At 37.3% G+C, this 22,680-nt stretch overlaps 1 protein-coding gene across 38 annotated transcripts in view; it reads right to left on the reverse strand.

Moving 5' to 3' along the window:
• NRXN1 (neurexin 1) overlaps nucleotides 1–22,680 on the reverse strand; it is a 1,076,640-nt gene that overhangs the window by 44,988 nt on the left and 1,008,972 nt on the right. For 2 of the 38 annotated variants that reach the window (XM_084793850.1, XM_084793849.1), the window contains exon 1: nucleotides 13,688–13,892. The exons of the other annotated variants lie outside the window; for them this stretch is intronic. In XM_084793850.1, the coding sequence (XP_084649976.1) occupies nucleotides 13,688–13,720 (33 nt within the window). In that variant the 5' untranslated portion in view covers nucleotides 13,721–13,892. Of the gene's footprint in view, nucleotides 1–13,687; nucleotides 13,893–22,680 lie in introns of those variants that run through there. 38 annotated transcript variants of the gene reach the window in all.

Below are 22,680 nucleotides of genomic sequence, written 5' to 3' on the forward strand. Positions count from 1 at the left end.
AGGCACAGAGTGAAAGCACATGGTTATATTCCCTGAACCAATGCTCCAGCATGTCATTACCACCAACAATGAAAGGTCAGCAGAAGTCAGTGAGTGTTCTCATGTGATCCATCCTTACCTTTGTTGTCCTTAAGTGTGTGACTAATATTGAATGCTAAAATCTGATCACCACCCTCATGATTCTTTCACAATAGCAATGAAAATATAGCTCTACTGCCATATTTGGTAGATGCAGTGACTATTATAGATTCTCTGTAAGTTATAAAGCTTTCTCACCTTAAGTTAGCAATATACAAATTTTAATCAATATATTTTTAAAAGTTTTTACTAGAAAGATAAAAGCTAAACTTCTATGGGTATATATTATTCAATTTCCTTAGCAAAAACTATTCCTGTGAATAGTTCAGTATCATCTAAAGTGGCATACATAACAAATTAATTAGATGCAGTCTTAATGGAAAGAGGTGTAAACAGTAATCCTGCTGTAACTCCTTGGACCCCGTTAAACTAAAATCATGCCATGAAATACCGCTGTTCTGAATTTACAATGAACTGTGGAATAAAGCCTTAGATAGTGTTTAGACAAGCACAAGTAATCAATAATTCTGATGTAACTACATTTTATGTGTCTTTGTGATAATTGCTTTTATAGCCATTTTTCTCCCGATATAAAATACTTTCTTTTAGATGGCATATAAGGACTGAGTACAAAGAATAAAGTATGTGTGTTTTGCTTTAGAAAAAGAAAGAAAAGGAGTCAGAAAACCATGCCCTCTCCTCCTTACAGCCTCACAAACAGGCCCTGCAAGCATGGCCAGCTACCAAAACTTGACAGTCATTGAAAATTTACTGTGCTGCTTTAGTTTGACTCATCCTTCAATACACACATATACATATACACATGCACAATTACAGGCACACACACACACACACACACACACACACACACACACACACACACACTTTATCTCTTCCCCACTACTTGCTGTACACACACACACACACATACACACACACACACACATACACACACACACACACACACACACACACACACACACTTTATCTCTTCCCCACTACTTGCTGTACACACATACACACATACACACACACACACACACACACACACACACACTTTATCTCTTCCCCACTACTTGCTGTAACACCATGATGATGTATTTTAAACCTTCAGTTGCATTCTTCTTACCCAGCCTATATCCTAAGACAGCCTACAGCAGTGCTGGAATTAAACACACGAGAATACAGTAATTAGCTATGCAAACTGCCAAGTGGCTCTAAAAAGGAAAAGAGCCCAGAAAAATCGAAAAATCAGCATTTTTTCAGATCTAAGAGGAATTTGCATGATGCTTTCATTTATTTTAAAAATAAATAATTTGCTTTTAAAACATAGTTTTTGAACTTTCTATGGAAGTGGGGCAAAGTGGCAATGTGTCTTTTACATCTTTGTTTCCTCCCATCCTGATATTATAGAAAAATATTCAGTCCTGTACACCTTCCAAATACATTTTTTTTTCTTTCCTGTATCAGAGGTGGATAGTGACAAAGTACTTTCAAAATGGATACAAACAGGTCAGAGTCGAATTCTATGTCATGACCTGCAAGTTTTCAATGCCTTCTCCAAGTCTAAGCAAAATGGCTTTATGACGGATAACTAAAATAAAATGAGCTTTAGAAAATATAGAAGGCAAAAATAATTCTCAAAATATCCAGTGTGCTTCTGTGTGCGTGGAGAAGAAGCAGACAATTCATTTTGGAGGAAGAAAATATTAATTTAAAACTTGGCAACAAAACCGGTTTGTTGAGGGGTATGAAGAAAGGACTGCCCCTAGCAGCATCTCGGTGGCACTTCTATGAGGCAGCCTGGACAGTTCTGTATGTACAGTTTCATCTGAAGCGCTAAGCTACGCTGCCATAACAGCTAATTTTTTTTAGCCCATTTATATCCAGCAATAGAAGCACAATCAGAATTACTTTAAATCCAGAATAGCAATGCCTCACAATCTAAACACAGTTGAAATGAAATACATTTTTTTGCTATAAATTTCTCATCTTTCAACCTGCTTGACATCTATGCTCTAAGAATGTAGATCACTGTGATACAACCTGGTCTATAATATGACACCGAGATCCAGGCAAAGCTCTCTCAGTTATGCCCATTGGACTGGGACTCTAAAAATTCAGTAAAGGAGGGAAGGTAAGCTTGAGCATGCTGACTGTGATTTCTGTTCTATGAAGCTCTACATGTTATAACGCACACACACACTACACACACACACACACACACACACACACACACACACACACACACAGAAATAAGTTAATTTTCTCAGAATTAGAAAATGTTTTCTAATACATACCAATAGTAATATTCTGCTTTAATAGCAAACTGTGATGTGCAAAATGTTAATGTACAGAAGGGGCCATGTTGGCTCCAACAACTAAACTGTCCCACTCTGGGTTTGGCTCTTCTGGTACCAGCAGAGGTCTGAAACTTCAGAACTTAGGACAGGGCAAAGATTAGAGTCTTTCTTCATCTTTGGACATATTGCACCAAATTAAACAATGTCTCACAAATGGAAACAGTTTGTCCAATAATCATCTTGTGTTTTCCTTTACAACTTTCTGTGAATCTGTAATTATGTCACAAAAAAAAATAAACTTTAACCGTGAAATGACTTGCTGACAATCAGACATGAAATGATATGTTGAGACTAATGCTAAATAAAGTGAAATCTATTGACTCTAAACCCATTGCTACCTGAACTAATAACAATTTTGAGTATTTTAACCTGATTTGCGGTGGGAATTTTGTCACAGAACATATTATTGCTAATGATACCATTTTAAAACTGTGTTTTTCTATGTATCCATGAATACCTAAGATTAAGGCAGAAAAATCATGACAAAAATCATGAAAAATAAAACCCAAAAAACTGTACATTTGATTTAAAGAGAAAATTGAACCAAAAAGGAAATTAAATAAAATGGGGGGAAAAGGTAAAAGGAACTTACAGGGAATCTTCAATAATTAAGCTTCCATTATTTATATCTGGCATTGTAGCTTCCTCTCATTGACATGTCTTATATCATGGAATTTTACTTTGCAATCTTAACATTCCTTAGGGTCCTACTCAGCTAATAATTACGGTGCTATCAATAGGTTCTCTATCAATGTTGCAGAATTCAGTGTATTCTTCTGACCTCCACAAGATCTAAAAATAAGAGTTGGCGTCTTGTTAACATTATCACTGGTGCTTTGTTCATAATTTGATTCCTTAATGACAGGGATGGGTACATGAAAAAGCAGATGTTGTTAGTTGACTTCTAGGAAAAGCAAGACCAAGCAAACAGAAACGATAAATGTTAATTGCAGAAGGAAGTGTCTCTCCACCCGTGTTTGGATAGTGGCAGCGTGTCTTGGTGCATTTTTACAAGTTGATAATAGAACTCCTTCAGAATTAGAAATGTAGAATTAATCTTTTACCCAATGAAATGGAGAATACATTTTTTACTTCAAATTCTAGAAAGGGGCTTAAAAGAAAATGAGCATTATAATATGTATAAGAAAAGCATTTCAGGTCAAGCTAGCTCTAGAACTAGCTAACTAAAGGGTGCCATTCAGATTTCACAAAGACTTTACCCCAGTCAAACACCACATTGTAAAAGAGAAGAGTGTCCTGATCACAATGGCTTCTTTTGCACACAGCAGTCACCAAAGCAGAACAGAGGCTGTATATCATTCACTTTGCTGTAGCTTAAGAATGGCACATCTTAAAATGAATGCATCATACTTTTTCCAGAGCTAATTCCATCAGTTACAACACATTGAAAATGGTGGAGGGAATTGCTCTTGACAGAGCATAAAATATATAATAAGTGGTTAGGCAAGGGTAGTAAACTGGTGACACGATTCAAAGACATTGAAATGGATCTAGTGACAGTATTCATGTGGCCACAATAAAAAGAGCTGGCCAAGAAGTATTTGGTGTCAACATTTCCTAATGTGCTATTCTCCTCAGTGAGAAGCTACAGTGCTTCCTATACTGTATACAGCTTGAGAAATATTTTAAATGGAAATGTTTCAAGTTAACTGCTCTGGGAGTCAAGTCTATCATTACAAGATTATCTTAAAATCTAAATGCTACTGTACATATAAATTTGTATTTCAAATTGCTACTTTGTGGGATTATCTATTGAATCACAGTAGGGAGTAAATAGTTTCAATTTAGATTCTGACAACAAATTTAAAAAACTGAAATATATAACTACTATATCTCCTATATCTTAAGATATCTTTAAATTATTAATGTGAAAGTCTCAAATTTATATCCATGTATCAAAACACAAAACAAAACAAAATACCACAATCTCCTTCCCAGCTAAGGAAGTCTAGTAGCCATGGATATTTGCAAACTGTTTTGGTTCTTAAGTACAAATTGGGAACATCCATAAAATTATTTTTTCCTACACATCTAACCCTTTGTTCTTAGTACAGACCCACTTTCTTGCATAAGCGTTTATAGAAAAATGCTTACAAAGTCTTGTTCTCTGAGTAACTCATTTGGCATTTTTAAAACTGATGCCTATAAATCTCTTTCAGCAGTGGAACCACTCCTCAGACAAAGCTATCTACTTTTCCCATCACCACTTTCCTCCCCCCTCTACCATTGGAAGCCACAATGCGCCTTACTGCTCAGAGGACAATATGTAGTTGCTTTGGGAATGAAGGATGTTAGTCTAGAGCTTATGACACTTCATAAAACATTTATTGATACAAGGCCAAAATCTACAAAGAGCAGGTACAGCATCTGAATTTACACTACAGGGTTCTTAATAGGAACAGCAGAAAATAAAACAGAGCTCTTGATACATGGGAATAAATATTTTCACTTGTAATGAATAATTTAGCTATTTTGGCTTCCACTGCCTGAAAAATAGATTTGCAATAATTTCATGACCTTGGAGCAAAGTGGGAGTTATGGGAGACAAAGAACATAGTCAGTACAGAAATATAATCATTTGTTTTCATGAAAAAATGGCTTGCCTTTATGAACACATACTGCATTTTCTTCCTCGTTTGAGAGAAGATGGTGTTTTATCTGTTGCTTTGCTTATTTTGAGTTTCTAGGATTCCATTCCACCACTTCTCTGAAGTCCAGCAGGCTCACAAGCAGAATGCTAATGAGCCTGTGTCATCTTCACTGTGAAATGGAAGGACCAGTTTTGCCTCTAATTAAGGCCGTGACTAAATGAACTATCCACATAAAACCAAAACAAAAATTCAGTAAGAAAATGCCAGATGCAAATTTAGATGAGGTGATTTAAAAACATAAAAAGCAATCCAGGCTTTCAAGACCACTTTATTAGAAGAATATTTCTTTTAAAAAAATTCACATTTACCCATACTCTAAAATCATGAGGTATTAGAGCTGTTTATGTTTCACTTGATAAAGGAGCAAATCAAGCACCAAAAATAGATGTATGTGGTCTTTCAGTTGATGTAGAACCTTCCCTAGTACATTTTATTGCATAAATCAATAGAAAAATAATGTTTGAAAATTAAGTAAGCTTCACCAAGTAACCTGTCCACCCTGAGACCCAAATGATTTCAGGTGATTCCGAAGTGGCTGTGAGTACAGATTTGAAGCTGAGAAGAGAGAGATGAGAGAGATGTACATGAACCAAGAGCAACAAAAAGAGGAAAAGAGTTCAAGACCAAATCAAGAGTAAAATCAATGTTTAAACAGAAGAACTGTGTGTGTGTGTGTGTGTGTGTGTGTGTGTGTGTGTGTGTGTGTGTATGTGCGCGCACGCGAGCACGCGTGTGGGGGAGGGTAGTACTAGCAAGTGTGAGGTAGTTATATTAGATGTGAACAGTTGTGAAAAAAGAATGAAGGGAGGATGGTACTTAATGAGTCTAGAATACTTTGTATAATATAAAGTTAGTCCAGTTACCATACGTAAAGAGGTACAGGAAACATATTGATCTTCTAAATAACTTCTAGATGTTGCTTGCATGGGTGAACGATGATGTTTTTATTATTTTATTTACTTATTGGAGACAGTGTTCCACTGCGTAGCCCTAGCTGGCTGACATTCTCTATGTAGCCCAGGCTGGACTTAGACTCACAGATCCATCTGCCTCCTGAGTGCAGGGATTAAGGTATATGCCGCAATACCCATCTGTTATGGTATTTTGCATGTGGCATTTTTTTAAGGCTCAGGTAAATGCACAAGGGCAAGGAAATTGAACAGCTGTAGCCATTAAAATATGAACCCATCTCTTTTATATTTATAGGCAGGCATAAGCCATATTATTCTTGTTTGAATGGCATATTTTCAAAACATATTTGCATTTTAGAGTTCTATGTCAATCAAGTGCCTAGTTTTCTTAGTTTTGTCACACTAGACCTTCAAATCTTCATTTATATCCCTTCCCACAAGTTACAAAGACCTAATGCAATGTCTGGGGACTTGCTAGGTAGATGGAGGTAAAATGATGTCGATATTTATTTTGTTACTGCGCTGTGGAGTAGGGACCTCTGTTTAAAATAAAGACACCATCTACTGTGAGCTAGCTAGTTTGTGTGTGTGTGTGTGTGTGTGTGTGTGTGTGTGTGTGTGTGTGTGTTTTGTTTTATTTAACTTGATAGAAGCTAGAGTTACCTGTGACAGGGCTCCTCGATTGAGAAAATCCCTTCAAACTGGGCTGATGGTAGGGAGGCAATCCATTATGGCCTGTGCCACAATGGACAGGAGGTCCTGGATTGTACTGAGAAGGAGGCAGTGGAAGCCAGGGGAGCAAGCCAGTAAACAGCGCTCTTCCAGACCTCTGCTTTAGCTCTGCTTCCGGATTCCTGCCCTGGCTGAGCACCTGCCGTGGCTTCCCTCAGTGATGGACTGTGATTGCGATTGCATAGGCCAAATAAGCCCTACCTCCTGCAGTTGCATTTGGTCACTCTTGTATCAGCAACAGGAAGGTACCAACACAGACTGTGATTATCATCAGGCTGACCATGTGTAAATGAGGAAGTCAGGAAGCCCGGAGACTCTCACTGCCACGGATGTCCTCAAACAACGCCTCAAGCTTATTCATCTCTAGTTTAGGATTTTGTGAAACAATCAAGAACTGTTGGGTTTAATATTTCACAGAAAATGTAGTTGAAATGAATCACACATGTTATCTCCCACAGCTAGTTTCTGTATTTTAAAAAGAAGTACTCTTTCAAGGAATAATACTACAGATAGCAATTCCGTAGCAGGAGGAGGCCGTTTGTGTTGCTGTCTTTACTTTTCAAAATTGTTTCCCTCGAGCCCAGAGCCCTGCATTCTGCCCATCCTTACAGTCATTATTCCATTCTCTGAAGGAAATGAAGAAATTGAGACTAAAACACAGCCAGCCACACTGAAATTGCGGTGGACAACTTCACAAGCATACTTAATTTATCTTCTCGCTGAAGGTATTTACTATCATACTTAATCTAGCTACTTAAAAAAATGATTCTTTTAAGTGGTAATTCCTCATGCTCCTTCTAATCCTTTGTCTGGTGATGCTGCTTCTGAGCAATGATCCCTGGGCCTTGTCTGTTCTAGAAAAGTGTTCTATCATTGAGAAACACATCTCTCTAACAATTTCTTCTTAGGTCATCACACCACCTTAGAGGCTGGGATGATACTAAGTGATGTATAGCCACTTGATTTTTATCTGACCCTTCATTGTTTTTCATGGCATGAAACTGGGTGTGTTTAAACATATATAATAGAATGGCAGCATGTAGGTTCTCTTTAGCCTGCTCTGAACTCTTTCTGTAAGCAAAGGCACTGACAGACAACTATGTGTCCATCAATCGATACTCCACACTAAGGCAGTTCAACCTCTAGCACTCTCTTGGTGTTGTGGCTATTTGTCCTGGTGGTCGAGTGAACCTGAAAGATAGCAAGTTCTGTCCAATCACTGATGAGACCCAGCAGGTTTTGTCTTATTTGTTTGTTTTTTAAGATCAGTCAACTAGTAGGTATGTTTACAGATCATAACTAACAGAGGAGTAAAATACTGTGATGATTGCTGATGCACATTAATGTTGATAATTTCATCATAATATCAAGATGATTTCTAGAAAACCAGCAATAATTATTACACAACCAACTTCTAATTTATTGTGTATATCTTTGGACCTGGTACTTAGTGGCTACACATTAAGCAATGCTTTATTTAGATACACATTTCATAGCACTGCATTGGACTCTAAAGATATTGTGTCATTACCAAAAACTTAATTGAAAGGCAACCCACTCAAATGTTATGCTACTGGAAGAAGTTGTGCATATAAGTAGAAACAACACAATAGAGGGTAACTGTAAAAGCACATATATTTGTATTTATAGCTTGATTATTCATGCGAAGTGTGGATTGAGTTTTGAAATAATTACTATGCAACTACAAAGTATGAATTAAGAAAATGAAATTGTAGCAAAATTTCAACCTAACAATAAATAATCAATTTTACTGAGTAATAAAAGTAACTTTCCTTTAACAGAACACACACTTTATCATATATATGATCAAATATATGAAATCTATATATGTACTATATACTTTTTATAATTCTTCCAGTAATTGACTACAAAGCTGTTTGCCTTTTCCCCTACCCAATGCTGGGGATCAAATTGAGCCTTCACATATGATAGGTAAATGCTGTACCACTAATCCATTTCTGGAGCCTTGAGCATATTTGTAGCCTTGGGTACACTCTAGAAGAATTTTCAGGATGAAAGACTGTGAAGAAGCTAACCAAAGGTCCTACTCAAATTCCATCTAATCCACAGATTTACTGTTCATCCTGTGATGTAAATTTATATCAATATATTCAACACTTAAAAACTTGAAATAATTTGCTTTAAGCCAACATAATTTCTTTTAAAAAGCAACAATAATAGAGCTGTGGGAACCAGACTTTAGCACTAATTTCTTTGGGAAGCTGAACTCTCTTGCTCTGCTAAAATATTTTTAAATACTCCCACCACTGCTACACTTTTTATCATTTAATCTAAGGATATTTGAAGTAATGGAGTATTTATTGAAAAAAAGGAGAAATAGTTTTGGAGAAATAGTAAAAGAATACTTGAGATTCTTTTGGTATTAATAAAATAATATGCTTCCTCTGAAGATCAAAAATGACCCTGGGATGAAAAAAATCATTGAAATTTGAGACTCCAGGTGCAACCGAAAAGTTGAATACATAGAAATGTATGGAAATCACATTATGTGTAACACAAAGATAGAAACGATTCCATCAAGTCTTGTTTCTGCGCAGTGGGCATTTTCTTGGACTCATTCTGCACGGAATCTGCTAAAAGGCTCTAGAGATATCCATGGATCTGTAACTGTCTGTGACTCTCTCCAATCACTTAAATAATGCAAATTATTTGCCTGCTCCAGAGGATTGTGCTTAGCTCCACCCTGCATGTCAGAGTGACTAGGGAAGAAGGAATTTTTCAGGAGATCAAATAGCAGTTGTTACATAAAAGTAAGTGAAATCACTTAGGGCAGCGGCTTTCAACTTGTGGGATACAACCCCTTCAGGGGTCAAATGGACCTTACACACACACACACACACGTACACGACACCTTGCATATCAGATATTTACATTAAGATTCATAATAGTAATAAAACTAGAGTTATGAAATCATGATGAAATAGTTTATGGTTGATGATCACCACAAAGTGAGGAACTGTATTAAAGGGTCGCAGTGGTAGGAAAGTTGAGAACCACTGGTTTAGGGTGAATAATGACAATCTTAGTAGAGATCAAAGAAATTCAAAGATTAATCATATAACAAGAATATAGTATCATGGAACTCTGCAAAATTAACACCATCTGTGATATCTGGAATTGATAACTTTGAGTTCTGGGATAAGTAACATACCGTCATTGTGATCAAAGGCATTTGATCCCAAGAATTCTAAGTAAAGCCACAGAAGAGAAACGATAGAAGCAAGGGAAGGTGAGAGGTGAAATAAAAGACTAGATAGTGAGTATATGTCATAAAGTCTGATTATAGTTAAGTATGCAACACACTGTTCACCTATGCATAATGCTGATGCACATAACATCAAAATTAAGAACGTGGATTTGGATGAGTTTGGGCGTTTTCACAGTGATATGGCTGTAGACTAGAACCTTATTTTATACAGAGACTATTGATCTGGGTTTCAAAAAGGGTTCATCAGTTTAGAATAGCCATTGCTCTTGGAGAGGTCTAGGGTTCAGTGAACAGCACCTTCATGCTGGCTCACGGTCACCTGTAACTCAGGTCCAGGGGTCCAGTTCTTACCATGGACACCCGGCAGACACGTGGTGTACATGTGTACATACAGGCAAAAGGTTTGTGCACAGACACCAGGCAGACACGTGGTGTACACGTATACATACAGGCAAAAGGTTTGTGCACTTAATCTAAAATAGATAAATGTAAAATATAAAATTTTCTTTCAAATGAGTCATTTGCTAAATAGTGGAACATAACACCTGTTTCTCAAAACTTTTTAAACAATATGTATAGCCAAAGGGCTACCGTCCTTGGCTGTATGGTTCTGTTTCCTACTTGAAAACTAAAAATTACATGTTATAAAGGCTTTTCCCACAGATTCAGCAACTGTCATAGGATGAATTGATTGCACTTGTTTGTTTGTAAATGTGCCCAGACACTGTGGGAATGAGCCCATTTCATGAATTAAAGGGGCATACGGAATGAACACAGACAGTAACACATCAGCATCAGCTACTTCAAATATCTTTAATATGCAGTGCTGTGGCACCAAACATTTGTGTTATGTGCAAGCATTTCCCTGATTAATGTCTCAATAAAACATTTGCTTGGCAGATAAATACAAAGCAATCAGAATCAGTTACCAACTTTTACTTTAGTGGGTGTTTTTGTTTTGTTTTTTTTTAATTGGTTGATTAGTTACTTGAATGGTTGAGTTTAAGAGAGGGATTTATTCTGCACCCTGACTGACTAAGAACTCACTACGGAACTTAGGCAGGCTTCCTTCAAAGTTCCCAATCCCTCTACTTCCTCCCAAGAGCTTGGAAACTTGTCTGCATGTATTGGTATTTATTGCTATATATTGGTATATATTTGTAGATATATTAGCATTTCCAATATTTGATATTCCAAGTATACAAAATATATTTTGTATTTCATGGATATTGTAAGTTTACTCCTCTTTACCTATAACCTTTTGAACAACTTTGATTGTACACTCAATGGAAATTTCACACTTTATCACTAGTCATTTTGTTTAATGAATAGAAGTCAGACGGCCAAAATAGAAATATCTGTCCCACTTTCTATGTGCAGACTCTTACTCCTTTCTAGGAATGTTAGGGAATTTGCAAAATGAAGACCATTTAATTTCTAAGTATAAGATGAAAAAGAAAGGGGATAAAGGCATCATAAGAAATCAGCATTTTGTCTTCAGCTTCTGAAAAAAATACTCTAAGTGATCTAAGCATAGCATTTCCAATAGAGTTCAAGATACCAAAGCTAAAGATTTCTACTATGATGCTCAGTTGATGATTCTGTACTAAAACCAAGGTTCTGAAGGAAAGTGCAAAGACACTTGCAATGTGGTACAACTTCCTTGGAAAATACAAATCCTCTTTGCAAGATGCTTCACCTAAGTGATAAGCCAGTCAGCTATGAAGGACCGTGGACAAAAAGGTGAGTAATTAACATTTTAATTTGTATTTTTAATACATGATTTTGAGCAAATTCATTTGTACTTAGGGCTAGAGATGTGGCCTGGATTCACAAAAAAATTATGAGCATCATAAAATCAGAGATTTAGGAAACAGTTTGATTTCCACCCTGCTTCAGTCCGATGTCTCTTTTGGGTATCTGTGTGACCAAGAGTGACAGAAAGCTATAAAGGATGCTAAGAGATTCATTTCCTTTCAGAATTAAACTGGCCATTTAAACACTCAGGCTGTGTGATAAAACCAACAAAAAACTAAATAAACTATTCAGACATTGTTCTAGACACACATCTATGTAAAAGTTAGAAGTAAGCAACAATGGTTAGTTATTATAGGCTGTCAATATTTTCAGTACTAACTCTTAAAAGCAAAAATTCGGTAGTACTTTAAATGTTTACCCAAGGTCTGGTTAAAAAAAAAAAAAGCTTAATAGTAATTTTCACATTTTCATTTAGATGCCACCAACTAAAATAGTGCAAACTTCATTTTGATTTTACTCCTATTTTCTCTTAACATGGTAAAGACAAACAAGATCACAAACAATACATAAGCAAAGCATCATATATAATCTGATAAAGCAAGTCCTATTCATGGGTCTTCCTCTCTAATCTCAGTAGCAGAGGCTACTGAATTTAAAATAGCTGTCACCCCAGAAATGATATCCTGTTTCATAGTGAAAAGAAGACGGGATCAGAAGTTCCCCGTGAAAAGAGAGGCCAGGCTTCCTTCCCTAGGAAGCAGTCTTCCTCCCCACCCCGCCCCCTCTTTGCTAATATGCTAATGTGGTCCCTTCTGTCTTCCATCTGCTCCACCCCCACCTATTGTCTCTACTCCCTGCCAAGCGTGCCAATCCCATCTGGACATCCCATTGCTTCTGCTAGCTTTGATTCCCACGGGTCTAGAAAATGCTTGAATGCCAAGGCGTTTTTTTGCTCCTCACAAGAATAAGGACCAGTTAGAAGAATATCAAACATTTTTTTCAGGGTATTCACCCCCCCCACACACACACAACACACACACAATACACATACCCCGCCCCTCCCCAGATATACAAAATCTCTCGTATACATAAACAACAAAATGTAAAAGCCTATCCCTAAATAAATTATTTTAAAACCCGTTTTTAGTTCTATCATCTAGGAAGCATTTCTAGAGATTTAAATCTTACTATTTTTCAAATAACTTAAGTTAGTATTTCAGAAATATCAACATTTTCATTACCCAACACATACATTTTTAAGTAAGCAGAAGTGATATAAATGTTACTCAATCCCATCATCAGGAAATATTTATAATAGTTAAGTTTAATCACTGATCACTAATACATTTTCTGTTACCCAACATGCGTACAATTCAGACACAACACCTTGCGAATTCTCGGTAAAAATCTCACTGTGTCGCAAAAGCATGCACGGCCAGAATATAAGCATATTTAAGCAACATTTTCACCAAATCATTAGCAGTAATAAGGCAGTCTTGTACGTATTGAAAGCAGCGTTTATTCATGCTTTTACTTGACCCGAGTTAGCGCGCGCGCACACACACACACACACACACACACACACACACACACACACCAACACAAGTTTTCGTTGTTTTTGCTACAAGCATGCTGGAAGAAACCTCTGAAGCTCACAGAAAAGCAGCAGACAAAACTAGAAGCAACCATGCTCAGGGTTTAAGGACAGTTCCAAATTTAAAATCTCTCTGCAGTTCACATTCAGCGTGCATAAATTTGACATGCAGTCTCCAAGAAGAAACATTTCCATATAAATCTTAAAATCAGTTCATCCGAATAGGTCTGTTCGTATTTCCATTCGTTTTGATTTTAAGCTTCTGGTAGCTTAAACCCTGCATGCTGCAGAACTAAGCTGTGCTTAGCGGCTGTGCGAGAAGAAGCTACCTGCGAGTTTTCACAGTGCCATCTCATATCCATGTCTGTCTGGCTACCCTGCGTGCTTAGAGATTTTTTCTTAATTCTTAATGGAAATCCTAGGAAATTTAGTCCATCCTCTGAAATCAATACTGGTGACAGGAGAGCTCCCTGACTCAGTGGGAGATCAAGATGATAAATTGCCTGCGCATCAGCCTGGCCTATCAGTGCCCTGCACACAGATGGGCGAGAAAAGACACAGAAAAGGCTTTATCAGTCACGTGTCACAGAGGAGCCAATGGCTGGCGCGCTACTGCAGGAAGGGATGCTGCAGTTCCGTCTGCAGTTGACGAGGCTGTTGGTACACAGCCCAGCCCGCGCCCCGCTCAAAAGTCAGGCAGTCACTGCTGTTGAATTTGCTCCGGGACTCAAGGGGTGCGAGGCTGCCTTTAACCCTGTACTCACGTGCGCAGGGGCTTTCCCTCTGTAATTCTTTTCAATCCCTATGACAACCAGATAGATACATGCCTTTCTTTCAGATCATTATTATGGTTTTGCCTAATACTAAATTAGAAGCCTTGAATTGTGACTATTATGTGCTCTTTATACTAGAATTTCCCCCCCAACTTTATAGATGCGATTATAATTTTATTTCCAAGACAATGAATGACACCACACACACAAGGTTATGTTTATTTTGAGTGTTTTTATGGGGTGATTTTTTTTGTGAGAGCAGTTATCCAATATCACGAAATACATTGTGTTTTCTGCCAATTAGAACTCTTCCCTTTTAAAGATGAAGTACTAATAAGTATGTCATTTGATTGATCATTAAAAATAAAAACAAACAGAAGGCACACATCTTGCTTCCCAAATCTTAAAGAATAAACATGTTAGCCACTAATAGGATGAAAATATGCATTTTTTTAATCTTCCCTCAGAAATTTAAAATAATTCTTCAGTATATCAAGGCTGCACACCTGGAACACCATATGGAAATCTGTCCCTAACACATCTGCCACTACGCTGAAATAAGAATGCAGCACATCCCATGGCACATGCACATTCTGATGATGGGCTAAGAGGAGACACCATGGTGCTTTTCAACCGACAGTACTGTGAAGATTTAAGAAACAAAAGCTCAAATGAAATATTAAAATATCTTTAGGGATAAAATGATATGAGGAAAATTCCACAGGCACTTTTAAAATTAATTGTTATTGCCCACTTTTAGTGACATTCACGCATTTCAAGTCCATCTCAGAGTCAGGCAACACTGTTTAGGAAAGGCAGATCTAAGAATAAGTACTAATAGAAACAGAAACTGTGACTGAGGTGGGATTGCCAAATTCCTTCCTCGTTTACTGGCATATTTTAAAGGACACTCCTGGAATATGGGACCCAGTGACAGATTCTACAAGTGTCTGTCCCTCTTTCTTCATTGAGCAACATCTCTGAGATGAACCAAGCACCTCTCAGGGCCTCTGCATGTGCTATCTTGTACTTGATGCGTGCATTCTGCTTATGGGTGTAATAACAACATGGCTTTATACAATGAGACTTTATCTTCTCAAAACAAAAGGAGAAGACTTGGAACACTTCTCATGGAAACAAAGTAGCCACCACTCAAATTCCAGCATTACATCTGTTCTTTGCAGCATCACGTTGTTTTAGCTAAAGCCAGAAACCTAAATTAGTCACTGATAATGAGGTAATCATATAAGTGGCAGTACAGGCTCACAGAGAAAATACTCTGCAACTCTGTAAAGTATAATATTATAAATGCATTTATGCTTAGATGAAGATATGGCTAAGATATGTTGCTATTTAAAACACAGGACACAAATGTAAATAGCAAGTCTATGCATACACACACACACACACACACACACACACACACACACACGAGTATGTAGGCATATTTTCACAAACACATAAGCTATCAGGTAATAGAGGTTTATCTTGGAAAGGGGACGACTGAATTAAAACATGGAAATGAAGTGTAGTTTAATGATGTTACCTTTTGCACACTTTCATCATCTGTATATATTATTCATTTTGTAATTAAAGGGAATTAACTAAATAAAATAATGACACCTGTGTTCATTTCAGTTTTGAGAAACATACTGATGGATGTTTTGAGAGGAAATATTGAGGGAAAAGGAGAGAGAGGGGAGAGGAATGTGGTTATATATATATATATACAAAGGAATAGACAGCAAGGAGAGAGGTCTGTTAGATAAAGCTCTGACACTACGAAGAGGTCCATAGTTCTAACCTTTCATCTCTGCATCAGATGTAGCAGCACTTTACATGGGCTAACGGAAGTAAAATGTAAGGGTTACTCAATGCATCTCCGGTTCTTACGGATAGAAATGTGGAAGGGTGGGCGGTAAACAATTTGTCAGTTTACCCAGACTGTTCCATTAGCACTTTGATCTTAGTTTCTAGCTGGATGCTACTGGCACAAGGAAGCAGAGGTAACTGAATTGCAGTTCAGGATATTACTACTGCTTGAAAGGGAAGGAAACATTCCATGTTGAAAATCCAATGATATGTGGGCAAAGATAAAAATAGAATCAGTTTTGTTGTGCTCTTCACCTGGCATATGTTTACTTCACCCACTCTAGAAGGTACATTTATAGATATTTGTCTCCATTTCTTGTTTCTGCCTAGCTGACTGTAACTTTAAGAGATATGAAATTAAAAACAAATGCATTGGCTACAGTTAGTCAAGGGCTAATGATTTCCTAGGGATTTGGGTTTTGCTGTTGTTGTGTTTTTGTTGTTGTTGTTTGGTTGGTTGGTTTGTTTTTGTTTTTGTTTTTGTTTTTTTGTTTTGTTTTTTGTTTTTGTTTTGTTTTGGTTTTGGTTTTTCGAGCCAGGACTTCTCTGTGTAGCTTTGGCTATCCTGGACTCACTGTGTAGACCAGGCTGGTCTCGAACTCACAGCTATCTACCTCCCAAATGCTAGGATTTAAGGCATGTGTCACCATACCCGGCTAGAGATTGGTTTTTTATCTCCAATTATTCCAAAATTTATGGTGGTGGCTCTGCCCTCTACCTAGCTTAACGGATGTTCAAGAGGAAAAGAGGCATTTTCTGGTTGATACAACTGGAGGCTATCTACTGTTATCTACTTATTATAGGTGCACAGGGCACCTTCCATAGCAGAGTGATCCGGCTCCAAATAACAACAGTACCATGACACCAAAGACATGTTCTAAACACTAAGCAGTTCGACTTCATTTCCAACAAAATTTTCAAATTGTATGTTGTGATTTATATTGTCATGATGCAAAAAAAAAATCCACATGAAAAGGGTTTGGACTAGGTTATAGAAGGATGAAAACCATGGATAAAGATGAGAAGCCGAGGAACAATTCAAAGTATGGTGACCTAGAAGTCGATGGGAAAATGTGGTTAAAGGAAGTTAGCACCAGCTTGCAAAGGATCTACTTTTCATATTTTCTTTTTTTTAATAGCAAAGTGAGAAATTAATCTCATTTAATTAATAACACAAATACCAGTGACTTTGGTTCCATGCCTCCTCATGACATTTGCATTTTAATCATGTGGCCAGGTACAGCATAGGAATGCTTAAGAGTTGATACAAATGGTGCAAGGGCTTTTCTCATCCTCAAAATGAAATTCGTAGGCTGCTTGAGCAGTCCTTGAAGGCAGGAACGGACGTAAGGAAGCATTCAAAGCCTGTCCCATGTCATTCCATAGGATAACTTGTGGAAGAGGTAAGTTGCCTTTGTTTCTCTCAGAAATGCCCTACAGTCCTTGTCCTTACACCCCACGGAATCTTTTCGTGCATAAAAAAGGGTCCAGAAGACAGAGTTCTCAAGCCCAGAGTCAGGTGCATTCTGGTTTTCAGCTCCACTCATGTCATGTCAATTCCCATACTTTGTCAAGTTTGAAATGGTCCTGGTCAGGCAGCAGGGCATTACTGAGCCACTTGTCAATGACAGCAAAGGCAAGCCACATTAGAGTCTTTGCTCATAGGAGCAAGTTGCAGGAGTGAAGTCTAGGTTTCTCCTTCCCTCTTGCTGCCACCTCCCCCCACTTTCTGTAAGCAAAAAGCCAAAGGGATAACAGTTATAAAGAGAACCCCAAAACCTGAGACTAGCACAGCATACTCTTCTGTTGGGGCAATATTGCTTGTCAGAACTGTCATCAAGCTGATAGACTTTCATAACTTCCCCAACTTTTGTAGCTCAAATAATTCAGCCTGTTCTTATATATACCAAACCTCGATGCAAAGTTTGAATGTCATTTATATTACATGGCTATTGTAATTTTAAAGATCTCACAGTATGGATAAACACAATGTTTACAAGTTTCAAGATTGTTTAAACACACACACACACACACACACACACACACACACACACACACAGAGAGAGAGAGGCTACATGGATCAGTGAGTAAAGGCACTTTCCATCAAGCCTGATGACCTGAGTTCAATTCTTGGGACCCACATGTTGGAAAACAGACTCCTCCAAGCTGTTATCTGATCTCCAGACATGTGCTATGGCATGTTCTAACACTGTCAGATAAACAAATGTAGTTACAATTTATTAATTAACAACTATTAACTTGAGTGACATTTACAGGACAGGGAGAAACTGATGTCAAGTAAGCGATTGGACAGGCTCTCCTACCCTCTGCATCCACATTTTCCATATGACACTGATTTTAAAAAAAAGTAAGACACCAAAAACTATTGCTACTGTGTCAAAGCCCTCAAAATATTCAAATGAATGTCTGTAGGTTAGGAAATGCAAACTGATATGGTTCAATATTTTTTTCTTTTTAATTTTTGGCTTCTCGGGAACAAGATCTATAGCTGAGGTGGGCCTGGAACTCACTGTAGCCCAAGTTGACCTCTAGTCTTAAAGTCTTTCTGCCTCTTCTCCCTGGGGCCTGGGGCCCCCAGCATTATCTACTATGCCTACATCATAAGAATTTGTGTAGTTGGGCTGGAGAGATGGCTCAGAGGTTAAGAGCACTGACTGTTGTTCCAAATGTCATGAGTTCAATTCCCAGCAACCACATTTGGCTCACAATCATCTATAATGGAATCTGGTACCCTCTTCTAGCCTGCAGGCAGAATGCTATATACATAATAAATAAATAAATCTTTAAAAAAAAAGAATTTCTGTAGTTGCAAATGATTTTTTTTTTTGAAAATGTAAATTGTCACAGCACAGTCATCATGATTGAGAAGTGGGATGCATGGATGACTTTTTAAAATACATATGTCGGGAAGCAAGCTCCAGTTGAGTGACAAGATCACACAGGCAATTATTTTGGAATCTTCATTTTTATGAGAGGGGAAAGTAGAACTGGTGGGGACATCACAGTAGAATGTCTTTATTCACATTTATTATTAGTTTTGGCTTTCTTTCCTCCCTGATAATGGCAACAATTGTTTGGGGAACAGAAGATCACTAAGTCCTATCACCTACTAACTTAATACCCACATGTGTGCTGTAGAGGTTAGATGAAGATTAACATCTGAGTGAATACATTACACAAACTCATGCTTACTTCCTCTCTGTTCCTGATTTTGTCTTTTTCTTTTGATGCTGATTATTTCTCTGGGTAATATGTTTTATGTACTTATGTGGGGGTTTACATGTGTGTAGTTTGTGTGCTTTGTGAATGAGTGTGTACATACATGCATGAGGCCAGACTTTGACACTTTGTATCTCCCTTGATCATTTTCCACCTTCTATTTTGAAAAGGCTTGCTTCCTTCACTGAAGCTGGAGCTCATTTTCACTTTTCCTCTTTAGTGCTGGGACTTTAGGAATGTGGGGGCATGCCTGGGGTTTACAGCTTGCTGGAGATACAGATGCACATCCTCATGATTTCTCACCAGGCATTTCTGTAGACTGACCTATCATCCAGCCATATAGGCTATTAAGGGGAAAAATATTTGATCAGCTCATGTATGCACAATGAGTATACTGTATTCACATGCTTAATAATAGATACAACATATACATATATGTATGTAACAATAATTAATGAAGAAAGAGGCCATTAATTTGAAAGAGAGCAAGGAGGGGAGATTTGGAGGGAGGAAAATGAAGAAAGAAATAATGTAATTATATTATAATCTCAAAAATAAAAGAATTTATTAGTAAAACTGTGCTGTAATCTATATAACTCTCTTGTATATTTTAGATAATAAACTAAAATTATTTTGTATTTCTGCCATTATAAATGAAACCTCTATTTTAATAAAAATATTTTTTTATCAAAGGAAGTTACATTTTGGGACTGCAAAAACTATTACAGTGTTTCTATTAGTCTAAATAATTTATTTTTAATATGGGCCATTCCTATAGAGTTAACTTCAATGAAAGCTAAAACCTCCTGATATAAACTCCCATAAGCAGGATTACTATGGCAAAGATGTACGTATTTGTATAGATCTTGACATAATCTGTCAAACTGCTTTTCAAAAAGACTTGTTCTAATTTTCACATTGTCTCCAGGATGTTGTTTTCTCCTACGTTCTCACTGGTGTGAACATGTTGTCTTTTCTATCTGGGGATGCCCTTTCCAATTTAAGACATTTCTGGTACACACCCACACATTGTATTGTACAAAGCTCAAAAGCTACTCTTTCTTACAGACTTCCAGAAATCTCTAGGCAGTTAGTCAGTGTTCCCACAGTACTTTGTAATACTTAGCAAACAATTCTGGATTTCTTGCAGCTTGTGTATTTCCTTCTGAAGTAATAAGACTTGTTCTGTCTCATGTTTGTAAGGTCAGCTCAGAGTTTGGGCTTTGGTTATGCATATTCCAAATGGAAAGAACCAATGGGTCAAAAAATGCTCATGTCCAAGTTTATGACTCCATTTTGGGGTAAAAATCATTGTCTTACTTAATGTCATGAATATCTACCTTACTCTAAAAGCATTGTATTGTTACAGGGCTTTAAAAATATTTATACATTCTTGTATTTATATTCTTCATGGGTCTGTATTTGGGCCTAGATGGCAAAACTCTGTGACATGCTGTGAGCCAGGTCTTTGGAAGAATTTCTGGGTACACTGAAACCAGAACAGTCTCCTTTTAGTTTAAAATAAAGCCAGTCTTATGAGTTAGATGTTAGAAGTGGTGAACAGGATCAGAAATAACCTGTGGAGAATACAGCCAGTACATGACAGTACCTCGGGGGAAGGAAAACATAAAAAACAATGCCTGGGGATAAATTACATAAGAACATATCAGGAACCATCACAGGATGTGATATCACAGGATGCATTTTATCATCTAATGTTTAATTGTTGTTCTTATAGAAACAGAAGAAATACAGACAAAGCAAGATGTCATAACTCCATCTTAAAATATGAAACCAACAGCCTAGGATTTTGGCCTACAGGGGGAAATCCAGACACAAATTATACATTCTCTAGTAGAATCAATAGCCCTTACTGAAAATATTTAATCAATTGAGAATTTGAGTGTTGAAACACAGGCAGTTAAGAATAATCCAAATAAGACAAGAATTCTTTTGTAGAAATATAAACATTTTTTCCAGTAGGATCCTCATGAATAATTTAATATGATAGAAACAGTTGTCAGAAAACCCTTAAGACATTGGCAGATGGAAGGAGCTGCCTTCTAGAGCAGTTGTTTCAAGAGTGTGCACTCAGGAATACTATGCTGAGCCATTATTCACTTAGACTTTCTATCAGTCATTTCAATGAATACATATTACAACCTAATTTGGTATAAGGAATTATGGGAAGTAAAGAAAAGTATGACAGTCCTTCTCTAATAATTTACTCTTCTCTCTCTCTCTCTCTCTCTCTCTCTCTCTCTCTCTCTCTCTCTTTCTCTCTCACTCTTGTTCAAACATACACATATACACAGAGAGAGAAAGAGAGGGATGGAGGGAGAGAAGAAGGAAAGGAGGGAGAAACAATGCATTATAGGACACAACAGTGGGGGACAATTTAGAGAAAGGTGACTTCTTTTTTTTTTAATTCTTATTTTTTTAATTAATTTATTCATATTACATCTCAGTTTTTAGCCCATCCCATGTATCCTACCATTCCTCCCTTCCTCCCACTTCCCCCCTACTCCTCTCCCCTCCCCTATGTCTGTGTCTGAGAGGGACCTCCTCCCCCTGTATATGCTCATAGGGTATCAAGTCTCTCCTTGGTGACCTATTATCTTTCCTCTGAGTGCCACCAGGTATCTCCATCCAAAGGACATGTTCAAGCCGATGGACAGGACGTTCTCCACTGTTGAGTGGAGAAGGAGATCTAACTTTCACACAAACTCTGGTGCCCCATATTTGAAAGGTGACTTCTGTAGCCACACTCTCTATTGAGCTCCAGGTGACTTTGTACCTGTGTTATGTTCTGTTCTTTAAAAGGAAACAGTTGAGTCATTTTTGCCAATCAAATTTATGAAAGATTTGCCTAAAGAAAAGAAAATAGCTTAGTAGGGAGAACACAACTGTGAAATCAGATGTAAGTCTCAAGCATTGATAGGCTAATTAGCTTAACCTCTCTACATCCCAGCTTGGGTTCTATAACATGAAAATAATGGCAAAACATACTTTAAAAATTTTCCAGGTGGTTTAGATGAAACAAATTGTAATATGTAGGACACACACACACACACACACACACACACACACACACACACACATGTGCCTGCATGAAAAAACAACTAAAGAAAAAAGGCCATGATGCCAAAAAGATCAAGCAGTAGGTACAAGAGAGGGGCTGAAAGGAGGAAAGCAAAGGGCAAAAATAATATAATTATATTTTAATAAAAATATTTTTAATAAAGGAAGTTACATTTTGGGACTGCAAAGACTATTTCAGTGTTTCTATTAGTCTACATAATTTATTTTTGATATGGGCCATTCCTATAGGTTAACTTCAATGAAAGCTAAAATATCTAGGCAGGGTCCAAGAACATAGGCTTGACTTGAACAAGAGTCACATGTCCATCTATTTTGTGAAAAAATCCATTATATTG

This window comes from Acomys minous (genome assembly GCF_964271855.1).
Source record: "Acomys minous genome assembly, chromosome: 8".
Classification (NCBI taxonomy): Eukaryota; Metazoa; Chordata; class Mammalia; order Rodentia; family Muridae; genus Acomys; species Acomys minous.